This window comes from Macrotis lagotis, chromosome 1, assembly GCF_037893015.1.
Source record: "Macrotis lagotis isolate mMagLag1 chromosome 1, bilby.v1.9.chrom.fasta, whole genome shotgun sequence".
NCBI lineage: Eukaryota > Metazoa > Chordata > Mammalia > Peramelemorphia > Peramelidae > Macrotis > Macrotis lagotis.
In genome coordinates, this window is record NC_133658.1 from 556,483,083 (window position 1) to 556,500,024 (window position 16,942).

The following is a 16,942-nucleotide window of genomic DNA, read 5'->3' on the forward strand; positions in this document are numbered from 1 at the left end:
GGCCAAGTTTATTTGGCCAATTCTTACTTTAGGTGACACTTTGACGTCTAAGATTCTCCATCGTTGAAATGGGGAAAATAAGTTGGGGTCAAATTCCATCTCATGAAAAATCAGGGTAAGGACAGATGAGGTGAGAAAATAAAGAGTTTTTAAATCCTTGGAAAGTGAGAGACAATTTAAAATGACAACAGTTTTAACTAAGCAACATAATTGACACCAAAATAGTATCAGCTGTTCAGCAAGATACTGAAAAGCCTTTGTTATTTGTGCTAGTCTCTAAGAACTGTCCCTGAATCATAGGGTCTTGGAGAATGAAGGGTTCTAAGAGATGATTCACTTCTTTTTCTTGTTGCTTTTTTTTTTACAGAAGTCAACGAACAGCTCCCCTTGCCCACGAAGGACAGCCAAAAGAAATGCCACAGGCTCCTGTACTTATTTCCTGCGCTGACCAGTGAAGCTCCCCTTTATTGTAAAACATTGTGCTTTACCTAATATCCTAGCCTTGTCTTTACCAAGGGAAGCTAGTCAGTCCATAGGATGGAAAATATAGATTGCAAACATGTGATTGGTGCCCTGCATGGCCCAGAATTCACTTGAAGCCAGAAGTTAGCAACTTGGGCCAGGTCGTCCTATTGGAACCCAGAATCTTTGAGGGGGATGTTATTTGTTGGATAATGAACAGAATGAGAATGATCCTGGAGCTTTGCTTTCTATTGAAGGCTTTTAATGGTAAATTGGTGGTTACTTGGAAGTGGCTGCCTTTACTGTAGCTCATTCAGCGTCTCTTTTACCAACCAGAGAGTGTGAAACTAGTTTCGTATAATATCTAGTTATTCTTTAAAAAAAAAAACAAAAAACAAAAAACAAACTGACGCACTGCACTAGTTATTATTAGATATTCTTAGTCATTTTTGTACATGAAGATTTAAGTTCTAAGATGGTTTATATAATAGGTTATGCCTACATTTATATTGTAGAATAAATTAAAAAACCTGTTCCAGAGATCCCCAAACAGCATGGGCAGACGTACCATTGTTAGCGGTGTATGCTCAGCCATGTGGTCCATATATTCTGCACTTTTATATTTGCCACCAGAGTGGTAGTTTGTTGGCAAAAGAAAAAAAATGTCTGACTATTTAAAAGGCTAAGTCTTTTCTTAGGCTTGAATGGTCAAGGAGAGTTTGTATAGGGTAAGTAGTGGTATATATTTACCCAGATAGAGGAAGAGTCCTGCAGATTACTGATGGTATCATGCCTTGAGGATTCTTTTATTTTTTACACAGGGGTCTATGTAACCAGTGGAACATTGATACAAACAAAATGAAACAAACAAAAAAAAAAAGGACAGAAAAATTGTTCAGAAGTGACCTTAGAATTACTTCACTATTCTGAAAACATTGAAGACATTGAATTCATGTGGACTCTGAGACACATACCTTTTATATCTCTCACAGACACACTGGACTGGGTTGCGATTGCTATGCAACAGCCTAAATTGGCACTGCAGGTTTTTTTAGAGCCATTTAGAGTTTGTGTTGGTTAAGAGGTATGTGGGTAAATGATGATGATGAGAAGTATGCTTGACCTGAGTGAGGCTATCAAATCTAGATCCACCTGCCAGTTCCCATTTCTTCTTGTGTTTTGTTGCTTTTCAACATTAAACCATAGATAGGCCAGTGCCAAGTGGATCAGCTGGCTTAGAACATTCAACATATTGACTTAACCACCTGACTTTCACAGTGACTTGTTTCCTAGCAACAGATGCAAAGTGATAAATCAAAATTAGTCTGAGGCTACAAATTCTACAGGGTATTTGTTCCAGAGCACAAAGTATTTCCCTACCTTTACATCACAGCACACACAAAAAGAAAGAAAGAAAAATACCAAATTTTAATTATTGGACTCCAGCAATAATTTTTATTGGTCTTCATACTGGCTGAATTTTGATAGTATAAGGTCGAGTTTGAAGTCTTGAATTAGGTCTCTAAATGATGAGAGTTTACATGGTTTTATCAGGCCTTCTTATTTATACTTGACTGAATTGATAATGATCATTTTTTTTGTAATTGTAATTTGATGTAATAGCCATACTACAAAAAAAAAAGTAACTCTTAATACAGACTAGGTTTAGCTTTTCATGGTTGTATATATGACTTCAGTTTCGGTGCTGGAAAATATGTATAACCTACCACACAGGAATGAAAAAAATGGAGATCTTTTAAAAAAAATAATTGGTAAAGAACAATGAAAATGAAAGACATTTGGAACAATATCCTCAAAAATACACACTTTGTAGATTTGAAGGAAAAAGGAATAGAATAAAGGTTAATCCAAGATGAAAGCTTAACCCCAATCAGGTAGCACTAAACCTAGTAAAGAGTCCCCACAATTGTACCTTTTTACTACGAACCTGTTTTATTAATGTTTTCTAATTTTTAAAAAGTGAATGTTTGAAAATTGCTGGGTCCCAGTATGGTGGCTGTTGGAGTTTTTGGACCACTTGCTAGCAGTAATTTAGAAATTAGCTAAAAACCCAAAAAATTGTATGGTGCGGACCATGCACCTTGACAATGGTACTAACTTGTTATTCTATAGAACATGTTAGAATAGATCTATTTTTGCCAGAGCCTCTTCCAATCTTCCTCCAATTACATTTCACTAGTGTTCCTTAAGAGATTGCTGTATATTATTGGGACCTTTTTTAAAAAAACAAAAACAAAAAGAAACAAAACAAAAGGATTACTTTTTTCTATGTGAATTAATATCTTACTTGATCTGCTTTTTCCTAAACCTCAGTGGCTTTTCCCTTAGGTGGGGCAGGGTGGGTGGGGAGAACTTACTGGATATGACTGTTTTCAGAGACTTATAAAAACCTTTTTTTGTAGAAATGCTTAATTTTTAAGCAGTTAGACACTGAGAGCAGCAGAAATCCTATAAAGCTTTAGAGTTCTCTAGGCCCTTGCCTTGTTGTTTCTCTGAGTGAAGTCTTGATTGCGATAGCTAGAACTGCTCATGCCCTGAATCTGCTACAGAGGGGTGTTGATATTTTTCAGGTAACACAGTTTGTTAGCACAAATATTTCAGACCAACATTTAATGTTTTCTTTTCTTCCAGTTTCTTTAATAGCATTCTTTCTTTTTTTTTGTAAAGTCATATTGCTATGGTGTGTACTTTAGTCTGCCAGCAAACACTGTCCCACAAGTCTCTTTGAGAAAAAAAATGTTGCACCTTATGTATATCTCAAGCAAACCAAAATATGATGCTCTTCTGCTTTGTTTTTATTCTAAATATGTTGTATCATATCTTTCTGAAACCATTCTGAATTAAGTTGAAATTATCAATATTTATGCATTTAACCTTAATTTCTGGATTCAAACCTGTATATAAATCTTTTGAAAAAAATTGTCCTAGCCCTTCTCTGTGATGCTGGATATGGGGGATTTCGTCTCAAAGGGAGACGCAGTACTGTTCCAGTTTTCTTTGGCTTTTATTTATTTAGTTATTCTGGGTATTTCCAATGTAATTTTGAGGTATGTAAAGTGTATTATAGTAGCTGAGGCTACATCTATAAGAAGCTGCGTGAAAAATTACTGTAAGGCATCTTTTAAGTTTTAATTTTTTGAGTACTGTATATGAAGTTGAGAAAAAGAAAAAAAAAATGTTGCATAGAAACATTCTGAGATACAGGTTCCTATCCCTAAATTAGGTTATTTTCCAGATTTGAGACCAAAACTGTTAATTCATTAAAAACCTTCTTAAGGTTAAATCATGCTGTTGTAATCCTGTGACAGTCTTTATTCTCATGAATGTGCTATAACTTCAGAAATGGAGTATCATTATTTAATAAGACTGCATAAATTTGTCAACCAATACCATGTCCCAAAGCTGTGCTAAAGTAATTCAATTAGTTACAAAGTTCCGGGTCATCAATTCATACTTCCAATTTATACTCTTAAAATTGACAAGAAATGCCATATTTCTAACAAAAAGAAGTATATGAAAAAAGTGTATGTCTGATGTGATCAGAAAGCAAACTTTTTTGATCACCTCTTTTTTTCCCCTTATTCAGGAAAACAGTACCCACCTTGAGTAGTGTAAACTTACTTTGCACTTTGCAATCTTTGGCCCGCTAAATAGAAAATTTGTACTCATGAAAAATCTCGAAAGAGTTATAAACTGCACCAGAAACAAGTGCAAGCAGGAAACTAAATGAAGAATACCATGTTTGTTTATGGGGAAAGGTTAGAACAGAAGTGCATCTGTTACAAGTTTAGTCTTAATGTGAAGCATTTGCTTGCCAATTCAACTACTGTATGCATCTTAAATATGTAAAATGATGAAATATGTGGGCTTGAGGCAGGTCTATGTGCTAAGAAAGAGGACTACCATTTTATTTTGGGGAAAATGAGGGAAAAGATGTGAGGTTCATTCTCTGCCTTGCACAGGGAAGGCAGGGTTTATATGACACCAGTGTGGGTTAATATAAACCTTGCACAGGGAAGGCAGGGTTTATATGACACCAGTGTGGGTTAATATTGGATTGCACTCTCTCTATATGAAGTGGTCATTCTAAGGCCAATTTTGATAGGCTACCTCTGCTTTAAAGGATAGTTTCATTACTTCTTATCTGTTCCCAAAACCACAGACAGCATCGATGATTTTTCCCTTAGTGCCACATTCACACCTGCAGTGTTTAAAATTCCAGTAACCATCTCCTACAGAGAGGACGGTGTATTGCTAAAATGGGCAGTGGTAGCATTGTAGTTATTGCTGCTTCATTTGACCTACGAAGTATTCTTGGTGGTTGCTTGAAGAAATCTAAAAATTGAGCTGTTAATTTGCTCTGAGAGAGATTGCCGGGCACCCTTTGAAAGCCAGTGTTCCTAAGGAGTTGCTTTTTCTTGATACAAACATTCCCAAAGAATCATTTTATTTGTTTTGGTTTGGGCTTTAGATATTTTTAATATCCTGAGTTAGACTGACTAACACTCTACTTCATTGAAAAGAAGCAGTTAGCCAGTTCATCTGTTTTCAGATGTGTGCAGTAGATTATTGAATGGACTGCTATGCTTTAGTCTTAAAGTCACTGTTAATGTTGTTACACTGTATATCAAGTCAACCTGCTTGCCCTTTGCATGGGAGACGTTATCTTCTACATATTTCAAGACATTTCAGGACAAAGAAGCTGCAAGCGAATGAATCAAATTTGGTTGCGAGAGAAGTAATTTTTTTTTTGTTCTTCTCTCTCTTTCATCATCTCTTCCATCATTTCCTCCTATTTTTTTTCCTTTACAAATCTAAATGAGGATTCCTCTTTTGGTCTAATAATATTTGTTTTTCTAGAAACTAATGATTTCAGAAAGATAAATCCATATTGTAAATTTTTTGACTCATGTTTTCCTTTTTTTTCCCCCCTAGTCAGTGGTCAGAATTTATCTTAATCCCAAATTGCATTATATAATGGGCATATGAACCTTGTTAAATTCTTCCAAAGACTTCTTGGTCCAAAGTATGTTTCTTGTACCAAGTACCTAAATCATCACCTTTGCCCCTTGAAATGCAAATCTTACCTCATAACCTCCAAACTAAATTATTTAACTTGATGTATTTTACAAAATAACACACTAATCCTACCTTATGGCCCACAGAAGGGTGACACACTTTCCCATCCCACACCCCCACTGACAAACTCATGTTAGTGCTGGACACTGGCTCTTGAAGTTACTTAACTGTGGGTATACTGTTACGTGTTGGCCAGAGAGCTCAGTGAGATTTATATTTCAATAGCATTTAACAAGTCTCTTAGTCTCAAAACTTTAAATGTAGGAAACAACAACAACAATAATAGCCTGAGATTCTACACACCTGATTCTGAGCTTGATTATAGGTTTGAATCAATTAGACATCACAAACTAGGCACAGCTTCATCTGACCATCAGGTCTTAAGTCTGTTGACAGTTTCAGCATGACAGAATCGCTTTTTTTTTATTGCTTTCAGAAATTGGCTTGGTTTTCTTTAGATTTGATGTAAACATACCATGTAATAAATGATTTCCATTAATGGTACAACAGAATTATTGCTTTCTTAGATGTGTGTGTAGTAAACGTCAATATACCCATTTATATAATTTTTTCAAAATCTTATACTTAATTTGATATTTCTAAAAGGTGCACATGTTAAGTCATGTGTATAACATGCTAAACTACTTTAACTGTGATCTTGAAACTGAATAAAATATTTAATAAAAATTTTAAATATTTTAAAGAAAACAATTCAAATAGATTTCTTTATGCTTATCAGATGAAGAGTATTGCTTTGAAAAATGTTTCCTTTTAAAATAGGCAAAAAAACCCTTAATGACATAAAATATCCACATTCTATTTCTAAAAAAAATTAAATGGCATTTTCATGGTATAAATGAATTTCCCCATTTTAATTATTGTATTAATGGTTTTAAGTATTTGTCACAATTTTAATATAATTAATTTATTTTTCCAACTACATATGAAAATAGATTTCAACTTTTTTTGGTAAGATTTTGAGTTCCACATTTTTCTCTTTCTCTTTCCTCTCCCCCTCTCCCCAAGTAATCTGATACAGGTTTCCTTCTTAATTTTTTCAAAAGAAATACCTGTTCTTTGACTTACTGGAAAGAGTTCAACAAAAGGTTTTATTTCCTGAAAATACTTTACTCAGCAGTCAGAGAGCCTTGGTTCAAATCCTGCTTCTGACCTCTATTACTTACATGAGCTTGGACAAAGAAGTTGGTTTATATAATGTTTGTGAAACTTTCAAGCTCAAGATCTAGATCCTTCTGAGGAAGATGAATTGGAGAATTGCAATTATTGAGGAAGACGCAATTACAATATATTCTTAGCAAAAAATTAGGTTCTATGCCTTCTTTCTCTGAAATAAGGAATATTACCAACATTTGCAAATATTTTTTAAATGACCATTCTGAAGCCCAGATGTGGACCCCAAATTCTTGAACAAAATTTTCTTGTTAAAGTTTAGATATATTTGCTTTCTGAAGAGATGTATAGTTTACCACTTCCTGCCCTCTTCACACTTGACTTTTCTATAAAAATCTTGCTGTTTCTCCATTTTTTTAACTTCCTAACTAATTCACTGGGAATACCATGGCATACCATAGAATAAACTGGTCCAGTAGGTTTGACATATAGAAAACAAAGAATGGATTAAATTCATACCCATTAATATCATCTCTCATACTGATTACATGGACAGTAAGTTTTTAATAAAGTTATGCAAAATAATACTATATATTGAGAGGCAGTTTTAAGAAAAATTTCCTATACCAGTGAAATCACAGGTTCAGACCAATTCTTTAAAATACTAGCTATCAGGAATACCAAGATAAAATATTTCCTCGAAGAGCTTGCATTCTCCTGAATGATTTAAAAATAAGTTCTATACAATTTCTCAGCTAAAGGGAATGGTACTGATACCATCATTTCCATTTACCAAAACATTGTTTTGTTTAAATCTAGGGAAATGGCATTTCATGTAACTTATCTTCCTATATTTTAATATCATTAAGCATTTACAGAAAACAAAATTTAGTATCTTCCTGCTCATAGTCTACAGTTCCCATATAATTCACAAATGAAGCAATAAAGAAGCTAATATGTTTGAGTGCTTGAGTGAAGGTCATGAGTTTTTGTACAGTGTCTTCAAACTGATCTTTGTAAATTTCTTTCTCTCTTGCGCTACCTTTGCTTATTGGATACTCTTTCATTTAGACTTTCTATTGCCTTTTTTCTCCTCAGGTATTTTTGCTAAAGGTTACAAAGTCTAAAAAAAAATGACTTTTTTAGTTTTTAAAAAATGATTGTGGCACCAATAAATCCTTTACTCCTTCAACCCCAGTTTTCTCTAAATTTTCACCATCTTTTTCAGATTCCTGCAAAAGTAAAGTACTTTGGGGAAAGTGGGGTATTTAGAATGAGTTCTAGGAAACATTTTCCCTGGCATTAGCAATCTGAAATCTCAGGTCAATAGGCTGAAAATGATCACATAAAATGAAATCTTATCTTCCCTAAAGAGGAAGATTAAATGACTCTTCTGATTTTATGACCATCCCTCTTAGATCCTGAGCTCTCTGTAATTTTAGGAAAGGTCGGTCATATTATGAGGTATTTGTCAAGAGGTTCAGAAGAAGCAACTCTGGGAACAGAAGTTTCTAAAGGATTCCTAGGGATTGGAAAGAAGATTGGGAAGATTTCAAGCAAGAGTTGATTGATTTTAAGTGCTTTATATTTTCTTTAAAGCTTCACATGGTCATGAAACTGGCTTAGAAATGCTCTTTTTCCAATGGGAAAAAATGAAATATTTTACTTTACACTGTTTATTTTTGCCCTGATCTTTTCCACCATTCCTATCAAATAGTCCTGGGGACTATGGTCCTGGGGATCATGAGAGATGGCCTTAGCCATCTAGAAGTCAATCATCTTAAAAAACACTACACAAAACTAATCCAGTTAAAGGAATATGTGCACTATTCCATAGGTTTTGGGGACAAAGGATTTGAGTTCTGTGATTTCTTGGTTTAAGGAATCCCTGGTATGAATGCTCCATCAACCCAGAGGGACAATTCATGTAACTTCTAATTTTGATTACTGGTGCACTGAGAAATTAAATGACTCTTGAAAGATAGTTTCAAGAACATGTTTTAGAACCAGCCTCTATCCACTATACCATGCCATCCCCTCATTAATAGCTGATCACCTTTCCTTGATTGCCACACATCCCAAAGAGTTATGAGAGGATTCATCAATAAAAATACTTTTAAAAAATCATTTAATTTTTTTTACATTGCCTCTTTTTAAGGAATTACACTTAACTGAATTCTGAAAAAAAAAATACTTAGCAGCTCTCTATTTTTCCCCAGACTGTAGAGTTTCCCTGTAGATGTTTAGCCACTTAATTTTCATTTAGAACTTAGTTGAACAATATTTAGCATGCATGTGGGACTCAGGGTAGGTAAGAAATTTTTATGAACCACCCAAATCATACAGCTAGTGTCAAATTCCTAATTTAGGCCTGTTAAACCAAAATTGCATCATTATAGTAAAATCCCTCTTACCTCTAAGGCTTCTTTGTTGCAAAACTGATGACCATCATCCTTCATCTTCAACTAATTCGCTTTTACCTGGTTCTAAAAGGACTTTCTGGGAAACACAAATATTTCCATTAAGCTTCTACTGTGTCACCATGTCAGTGCCATGGCCACTCTGTTTTTTGATGATTTGCAGAAAATATTTCCATGTTATTTCCATGTCTCTTGTCAACAAATAGGCATTTCATATTTTTTCCCCAAAGACTCTCATCATCTAGGAATCCATAGTACAGGAAAAGCTATGACTGCTTTCCTCCTTTCTCAAATATTTTTGGGTTCATATAAAATTTATTATTTAAACTCTACTATGTAACCTTGCATAAAGACAAAAATTGAAAGCTACCTTTCATACCCTGGAGAATTATAATTAGGACTCAGGTATCTGGAGGGGTGGTCTGATTTGCAGTATGTTTTTACCTACTGTTATTGGTATTGGTTTGGGCTCCTGAAAGGATTGAAGCAGAGGTTTTCAGTCATACTTTGAGTTTCAAACATATTCTATTGTGGAAGTTGTGTCCAACAAATATAGGCATTTAATATTTGCCTACTTGTTGGACTGGGATTAGAAGTGGGTTGATAACAATAGCTACTGAAAAACTCTGACCCCATGGAAATTTTTCCTTAAAAAGGTGTCATCTTTTCAAGATAATACAATGATCTCACATATTGTCCCCAGGCAGTGAACTTTAGTTTGTATTTTCATTCTCAAAAATCTTAAAAGTCTTTTTGAGGTATTTGAAAATCAAATTATTTTTATTATTTTTACTGTTGTGCATTTTTCTGGTAAAGGGCACCACTTTGGTGAACTCCAAAGAATGGAATCCCTGTTGTGGATAGGGTAAAATATATGCTGTCACATACTCAGTTTGGGTTTTGAAATTGGGCATATTCCAAGAGCAACATGATTCTAATCCTGCCCATTCATTTCAGGGACTTTGTTGGGATTACTTACCCTTTGGAAGCACTGAAGGATTTATCTACTTTGTTTAAGCTATTTATTCAGTTTGGTATTGTCATGGCCAAATCCCCTGGTCGGGAGAAAGCAGGTAAAGTCAATTTCTTCTTTTAACTGGAGAAACTCCTATTTTAAGAGCCAAGGTTATTTCCACTTAGTTATGCTAACTGCACTGTAATTTATGTATGAATTCAGATGGAATTGCAGAAGTTAAAAAAGCTTCATTGGAAGTTCATCAGGAGCTTGATCTGTGTCCCCTAAAGACTTAGTCACTTAAAAGTTCTATGTTGCCAGGCACCAGAGCTCCCTTCTTGGTATCACAGATGCCTGCTTTTAAAGAATCCTGCCAGATATGCTTGCCACAGTATTTATTCAGAGCCCACTGTGTACAGGGAGAAAGCACATAGTTCTAGGGACATTACAAAAGAGGTAAAAGACAGGTCCCCAAGCCTTCAAATGCAAAGAGCCAGTCATCAGAAATGGCACCTTAAAATTTCTCTGACTGTTCAGCTTAGAGATAAAATGGTTAAGTGTTGTTAAGCATTCCTTTCGGGATTGTCCTGGAAAGAATTTTGCATAGGCTTCTTTTTCCCTTGCATAAATTATTTTCTTTTTAAAAATTATTCCTTTTTTCATTTCTACCCACGCATCCAATATTCCATATGCCTCCTTTTAAAAAAACAAATGTTTTTCTGCTCTTGGGTATGCACTTTTCACTTCCTTTTCAGAGATTTGTGTGTGTGTGTGTGTGTGACATTCTAGCCTGCCACCACTACCGCCTCTTCCTTTACCAAATATCTATTTAGAGGGAAATCTGTCCCTCCTTTGGAGTATACTTCAGGGAGAAATATCCATAATTGTAGTGGCAAGATGTACTGAGTCATAGATTAGCTGATGAATAATATTCACTAGGAAAGAGAGAGACCTTGTCTTCATGGGAAGATGCAGCAGAATAGAACCTGAGAAAACATCCTCCGCAGCCTGGTGATCTATTAGGCAATGAGCTCCGAAATCCCCCTTACAGGATGTTTGCTCCCTTCCTGGCTATGGAATACAGCCAGGAGAGCCTTCAGAGCCTTGGAATATAACTGATTTCCAAGATTAAACTTCTGTGATGATTCTTATTCCTTTTTACTCTAAGCTCCCAACTGTGGTTAGAATTTTCCCAGACTTCTCCCACTTCTTTTCTAAATTATTAAAATGTGCATGAAGTGTCTAAGCTGGTAAATAAACAATAAGGAGCATTTACATAGTGCTTTAGGAAAGAAGAAAGAAACAGTGGCTCAAGACCATCGGACTTGTAGACACTTAAGACGGAGTTCAAATTCGGCCTCAGACTTTTGCTAGTTGTGACACCCTGGACAAGTCACTTAATTTCTGTCTTCCTCTGTTTTCTCATCTGTAAAATAAGGATTACTAAGAGCACATAACTTGTAGGGTTGTTGTCCTGATCAGATGAGATAATCTCTATATAAATATTTATAGGGCAGTTAAGTGGCACAATGGAGGGAACTTTGGACTTGAAATTTGAAACATCTTCCCGAGTTCAAATGTGGCCTCAGGCACTTATTAGATATGTGACCCTGGGTAAGTTACTTAACCCTGTTCACCTCAGTTTCCTCATTTGTAAAAAAGAACTGGAGAAGGAAATGGAAACCCACTCCTGTAACTTCCAAAGAGAGGCATGAAGAGTCAGAAATAACTGAACAGCCCATACATGTGTGCTTGTTCATGACCGCTAACTTCCAGGATCTTTGTGGGACTAAAATGAGATATTTGTGCAGTGCTACATAAATGTAGCTATCTACTACAGTAGATCATAATAGTTAATATTTATATACCATTTACTATGTAACAGACACTGTGCTAAATGTTTCACAATTATCTCAACAGTCCTACAAGAATGCTGCTATAACCCCCTTTTTATAGATGAGAAAAATAAAGCACACAACTTTAAGTGACTAGTCTAGGATCACACAGCTAGTGAGTGACTGAAGCCTCATTTGAATTCAGCTCTTCCTGGCTCCAGGCCAAGTACTCCATCTACTGGGTCACTCACTTAGCTGCCCCAACTATATTCTACTTTCATATATACATTATCTCACTATCTCATCCCAACATCCCGGAAGAGGCAAATGGCCCTAATATAAGGGCAAGAACTAGGATCCCTATTTGACTGGTGAGGAAACTGAAGCCTAGAGAAGTGAAGTGATTTGATCAAAGCCACCCAAGTAGGAAAGTCTCCTTATTTCAATCCCAGGGATCTCACAGTATAGAAACTGATTATCCCTTCTACTTTGTTCTACCTCTGTTTTCTTTTGTTTTAGGTTTTTGCAAGGCAATGGGGTTAAGTGGCTTGTCCAAAGCCACACAACTAGGTAATTATTAAGTGTCTGAGGCTGGATTTGAACTCAGGTACTCCTGATTCCAGGGCCAGTGCTCTATCCACTGTGCCACCTAGCCACCCCTCTACCTCTGTTTTTATATGGGATAAGCCAGCTATTTCATGCATTACAAATATTAACAAGATTTTAAGACAGGTGGTTTTGGACCAGTGAAGGAACCAGTTCCATTTATCATTGGTCTTAGAATCCAGAGGACTTGAGGTCAGATTCAGTCTTATACTATCCTTGCTTGTACTAGCTGTATTTATTAAGCTATGTGTATATTCAGAGTTGGGCACTAAAAAAACAAAATGAAATAATATATAAGGTCATTGAGTTTACATTCTATTAGATGATATATAATATATATATATGTATGTATGTATGTATGTATGAGAGAGAGAATTTGCTGTTCACTCTGTTTTTGAAGAGATTCAATGGCATCACATGTGATGTCTTAATTTGCTCCTTGATTGAATTTTACCAAGGTAGAGTATTGCAAAGTCCTCAGCCTCACTCCCCCTGAGTCATCAAAGTCCAGGGGCAGGATGAAAGTCAAGAAACACAAGAAGTGAAGGAAGAGAGAAAGACAAAAAAGAAAAAAAAGGAAGGAAAGGAAATAAAGGAAGAAAGAAATACTAGTGAGGAAGGGCATTAGCAGCTGGATAAGCAAAGGCTTCTCAGAGAAAGTGGTGTTAGAGCTGTGTCTTGAAGGGATTCTATAAGTCAAAGAGGAGTGAGGGCATTCCAGGCATCAGCTATGGACAAGGCAAAGACCTGGAGAAGGGGAAAAGGTCATGTATGGTAAGTTTATTTACCGAGGGTCACACATCTAGTAAGTGCCTGAGGCCACATTTGAACTTAGGAAGATGTTTCAGATTCCAATTTCTTTTTTTTCAGCTGTTAAATGAGAAGATGGATTGGATGGTCTCTAACATCCATTCTAGTTCTAAATCTATAATTTTATGAAAATGATGCTTTTCTTTTCCATTGGCAGATATGCTTCCATAGCACATTTCCAAGAGCTCCCTGCTACAAGATTATATGCAGAATATTTACATTCATTATTATAGAATTTATTTTGTTCTCCTGAGAGATAGAGTTACATGCTATCTCATGTAGATAAGCATAAATAAATTCATAAATCATCCAAGGAAAGGTTCTTTGTATCCCAGAGTTGAGGCATTCATGTCATTTGCTTCTGTGTACTTGCATGATATTGAGTTTATTTGTTTTTTCTAAGAAGCCACCTCCCTTCCAAATCACTTAAGGAGCCAAAATTTCACCATCCAGGAGAGACCAATGGTTGGACCAATTATAAGCTGGTCATTGGATAATCTGAGAAATCTGAGCCAGCTACATTTCAAATTGTTTCAGGAAGGCAGTCTCCCCCCTCACTTACTTGAGAAAATTACTGGTCCATCCAGAAAAAGAAAGATTATTTTAAAACAGGATAGTGAAAAGCAATTGAATAACTAGTCTAAAAGCATTAAATCAAAAAATATATAGTCTTTCTGAATTTCAGCATAGATCACAGAAACAAGCATCCTTCCTTACTGTGAAATGAGGAATTTTTTTCCCTTTTGTTGGAAGATTGAATGGTACTGAAATTTTTGCATCAGAACAGTGTTATCTTTGCCTAAGATCCTCCACTTGTAGAAGCAACTTTTTTTGTAAATTCAGAAAATGTTGTAGAAAGCTAACTTCTCTTTCAGGACACCTAGTGACCATAATAACTGCTATGGCTAGAATAAGCACTTTAAACTTTTAGGAAGAAGGAAATAGTCAATTCAATTATTTACAACCTGGATCATCCCCAGCAAATTTCTGCTTCCAAGTTCTTATTGACATCATCACCTCAATTAAATGCTTTGCTGGTGTAAACAGCATCTTTGTTTAATCTAATTGAGCAAGAGCTGAAAGGGCCTTTTAAATCAAAACAATGATCTCTTAAGCTCCATGGGAGTATCAGCACAGAGAAACTATCACTACCCATAGACTGGTCCTTTGCATCAATCAGAAAAGACACAGAAGATCCCTAGAATGGCACAGAGAAGGACCTTGGTGAGACAAGTAAATGAGGCAGGCAGAATTTTACAATGTGGTTTAATGTCTCTGCTTAAAGAATTATGAATTCCTAGGCTATTAATTCTATATTAAATATAAGGTTTGGTCTTTAGGGGTTTTTAAAGAATCTTCAAGGATCAAGTAGATAATTTTTCGAATCATCCATACCACTGGTCTGCATTATTATGGGAAAATTGAGTGCTGAATGGACAATATAAATCCATGGTATTGTTACTGCTTCCATGGTTTGACTATTCTAGGGCACTAAATGGTACTCTTGTGTCCTGAGAGACAAAGCAGCTTCTGGAAGGGGACTGATTTATTCCCAGGGAATGGTTTTCCCAGAGAATTATGAGTTTTTATGGCAAACCATAAAGAAAAAATCGACTGTCTTGTGATCAGAGGGTAGTTACTACCCTTTGCCTGAGATTGGTGACAGTGGATCAAATAATACATTTGTTCTATTCTTCATCTAGCCATCTGAGTGAGGTCATGCTTCTTGGCAAGTTGACTGACACCTTGTGATGTTTGAATGGAACACTTTATGTATTTTTAAATTAATAATATACAAATGGTCACCACCATTCTTAGGCCTGATTCTTCATCAGGCATAAATATATGGCATCCCTAGTGTCTGGGAAGTTGCAGAAATGGAGGTCTGCCATGGTGAGGAGGAGGTGAGAAGATATGGCAATTATTTCAAAGCAGTTTAATTGCACTACTAAAATTTATGGTATCTTAACTAGTGAAACTATGGAAGACCAAATGAGAAAATATTATACTTTAAATAGGAAGAGTACTAGATGTAGAGTCAGAGACTATGGGTTCATATCTTGTCTCTATCACTTATTTCCTTTGTGACTTAAGCAAGTTCTATGGACCACAGTTTGTTCATGAGTAAAATGATGAAGTGGGACTAGATGATTCAAAAGTCCCTTCTGGCTCTAAATCTATAACTTAACAATCCCTATTCCTCTAAGTGAGATGGATTAGGTGCTCTTACTGAATTTGCCTATTTTATCATACATTTCCCTAGATGCTCAAGACCTAATGAGAAGAATAAGACATGGCACTGTCTCTAAGAGTACATTGGTTGCATAATATGGTAACTGAATTTTTCTTGCTTTATAATATTTTGAGATCTTGGAGGCATGTTCACAAAAATGGTCACGCTTACAGATTAAAAATTATTTGAAATTAATTTTTGAAAATAAAGGCAATAGTCTCAGATATAAAATGATACATGAGAAAAATTACAAAACCTCTTCAGCATTGTTTCCTTTTTTTAAAAAAAATCTATTTTATAAATATATTCAAATGCCAACAGTTTGGTAGCTCTGAATTATGAGTAAGAGAATATGTATCTTGATTATTTATTAACAAATAGGATTATACTTTTAGTTGAAACTTCAGATAGCAACATCATTCATTTGTATTTTTGTCCAAAAGTTAGCTTTGTTTCTCTGTCTTGCAAGATAGTGCCTCTCTGGCTAAGACTGATTCTATAAGAAAAGCACATATTAGCAAAGACCCCAGCCAAGGGACCATATGCCACCCTTTATCTCCAAATATATCTCACACTCATAGTAAGTGCTTGGCCATACAGCTCAAGGGCAGAGATTACAGAATCCTAGGACCATTGGTTCAGAACCAGAAGGGTCTTTTAAGGTATAATCCAATCTTCTTGTATTATAGACTGAGGAAAGCAATGCCGAAGAGGTCATTTACCCAAGTTATAAAAGTAATGGCATCTAGGTCAGTCAATCAGTCAATCAATCAAATATTGGGCTAATGGCTAAACACTGAGGCAAGAAACAGTCCCTGATCTCAAGAGTTCACAGTCTAATGGAGGAGATAACATGCAAGCCACTATCCACAATTAAGCTATTATATAGGAGAAATTGGAGATAACCAACAGAAGGGAATGCATTAGAATTAAGGGAGAAAGGATTCCTGTGAAAGGTGAGGTTGTAGTTTAGACATGAAGGAAGCCATGAGACCGAAGTGGGAAGAGAGAGTATTCTAGACATGGGGGGCAGAAGGGGAAAAATTGTGAGTCTGGAGATAGACATTTTGTTTGAAGAATATAGCTAGAAGGCCGGTGTATTTAGATCACAGTGAGGGGGGGGAGGAGTGAAAAGAGAGAGTTTCACATATAGGTCCTCTGATGACAAACTAGAAATGACTTCACTCTATTCACTCCACTCACCAGGAATAATGTGCTGATTAATCCATTTTTCTTGTAGTCAGAAACTTTTTTTGCTACCATGGCCTTACTTAAACAGTGTCTTCACTATCCACATCAAAGGGGTCTTGCCCCAATCAGTAGGGAGACAAACCAACCATATTTAGTAAGAAAGATTCTATTGAGGGAAAATGTTTGATGTTATTTCATA

The 16,942-nt window shown here is 35.7% G+C and overlaps 1 protein-coding gene across 16 annotated transcripts in view; it reads left to right on the forward strand.

Annotated features, from left to right (window-relative positions):
* The window catches only part of LOC141507078 (HMG box transcription factor BBX-like), a 369,819-nt gene extending 363,570 nt beyond the window's left edge, over positions 1-6,249 (forward strand). For all 16 annotated transcript variants that reach the window (XM_074214420.1, XM_074214422.1, XM_074214417.1 and 13 more), the window contains one exon: positions 368-6,249. In XM_074214420.1, the coding sequence (XP_074070521.1) occupies positions 368-455 (88 nt within the window). In that variant the 3' untranslated portion in view covers positions 456-6,249. The remainder of the gene's footprint in view (positions 1-367) is intronic.
* The last annotated feature ends 10,693 nt before the right edge of the window (positions 6,250-16,942 follow it).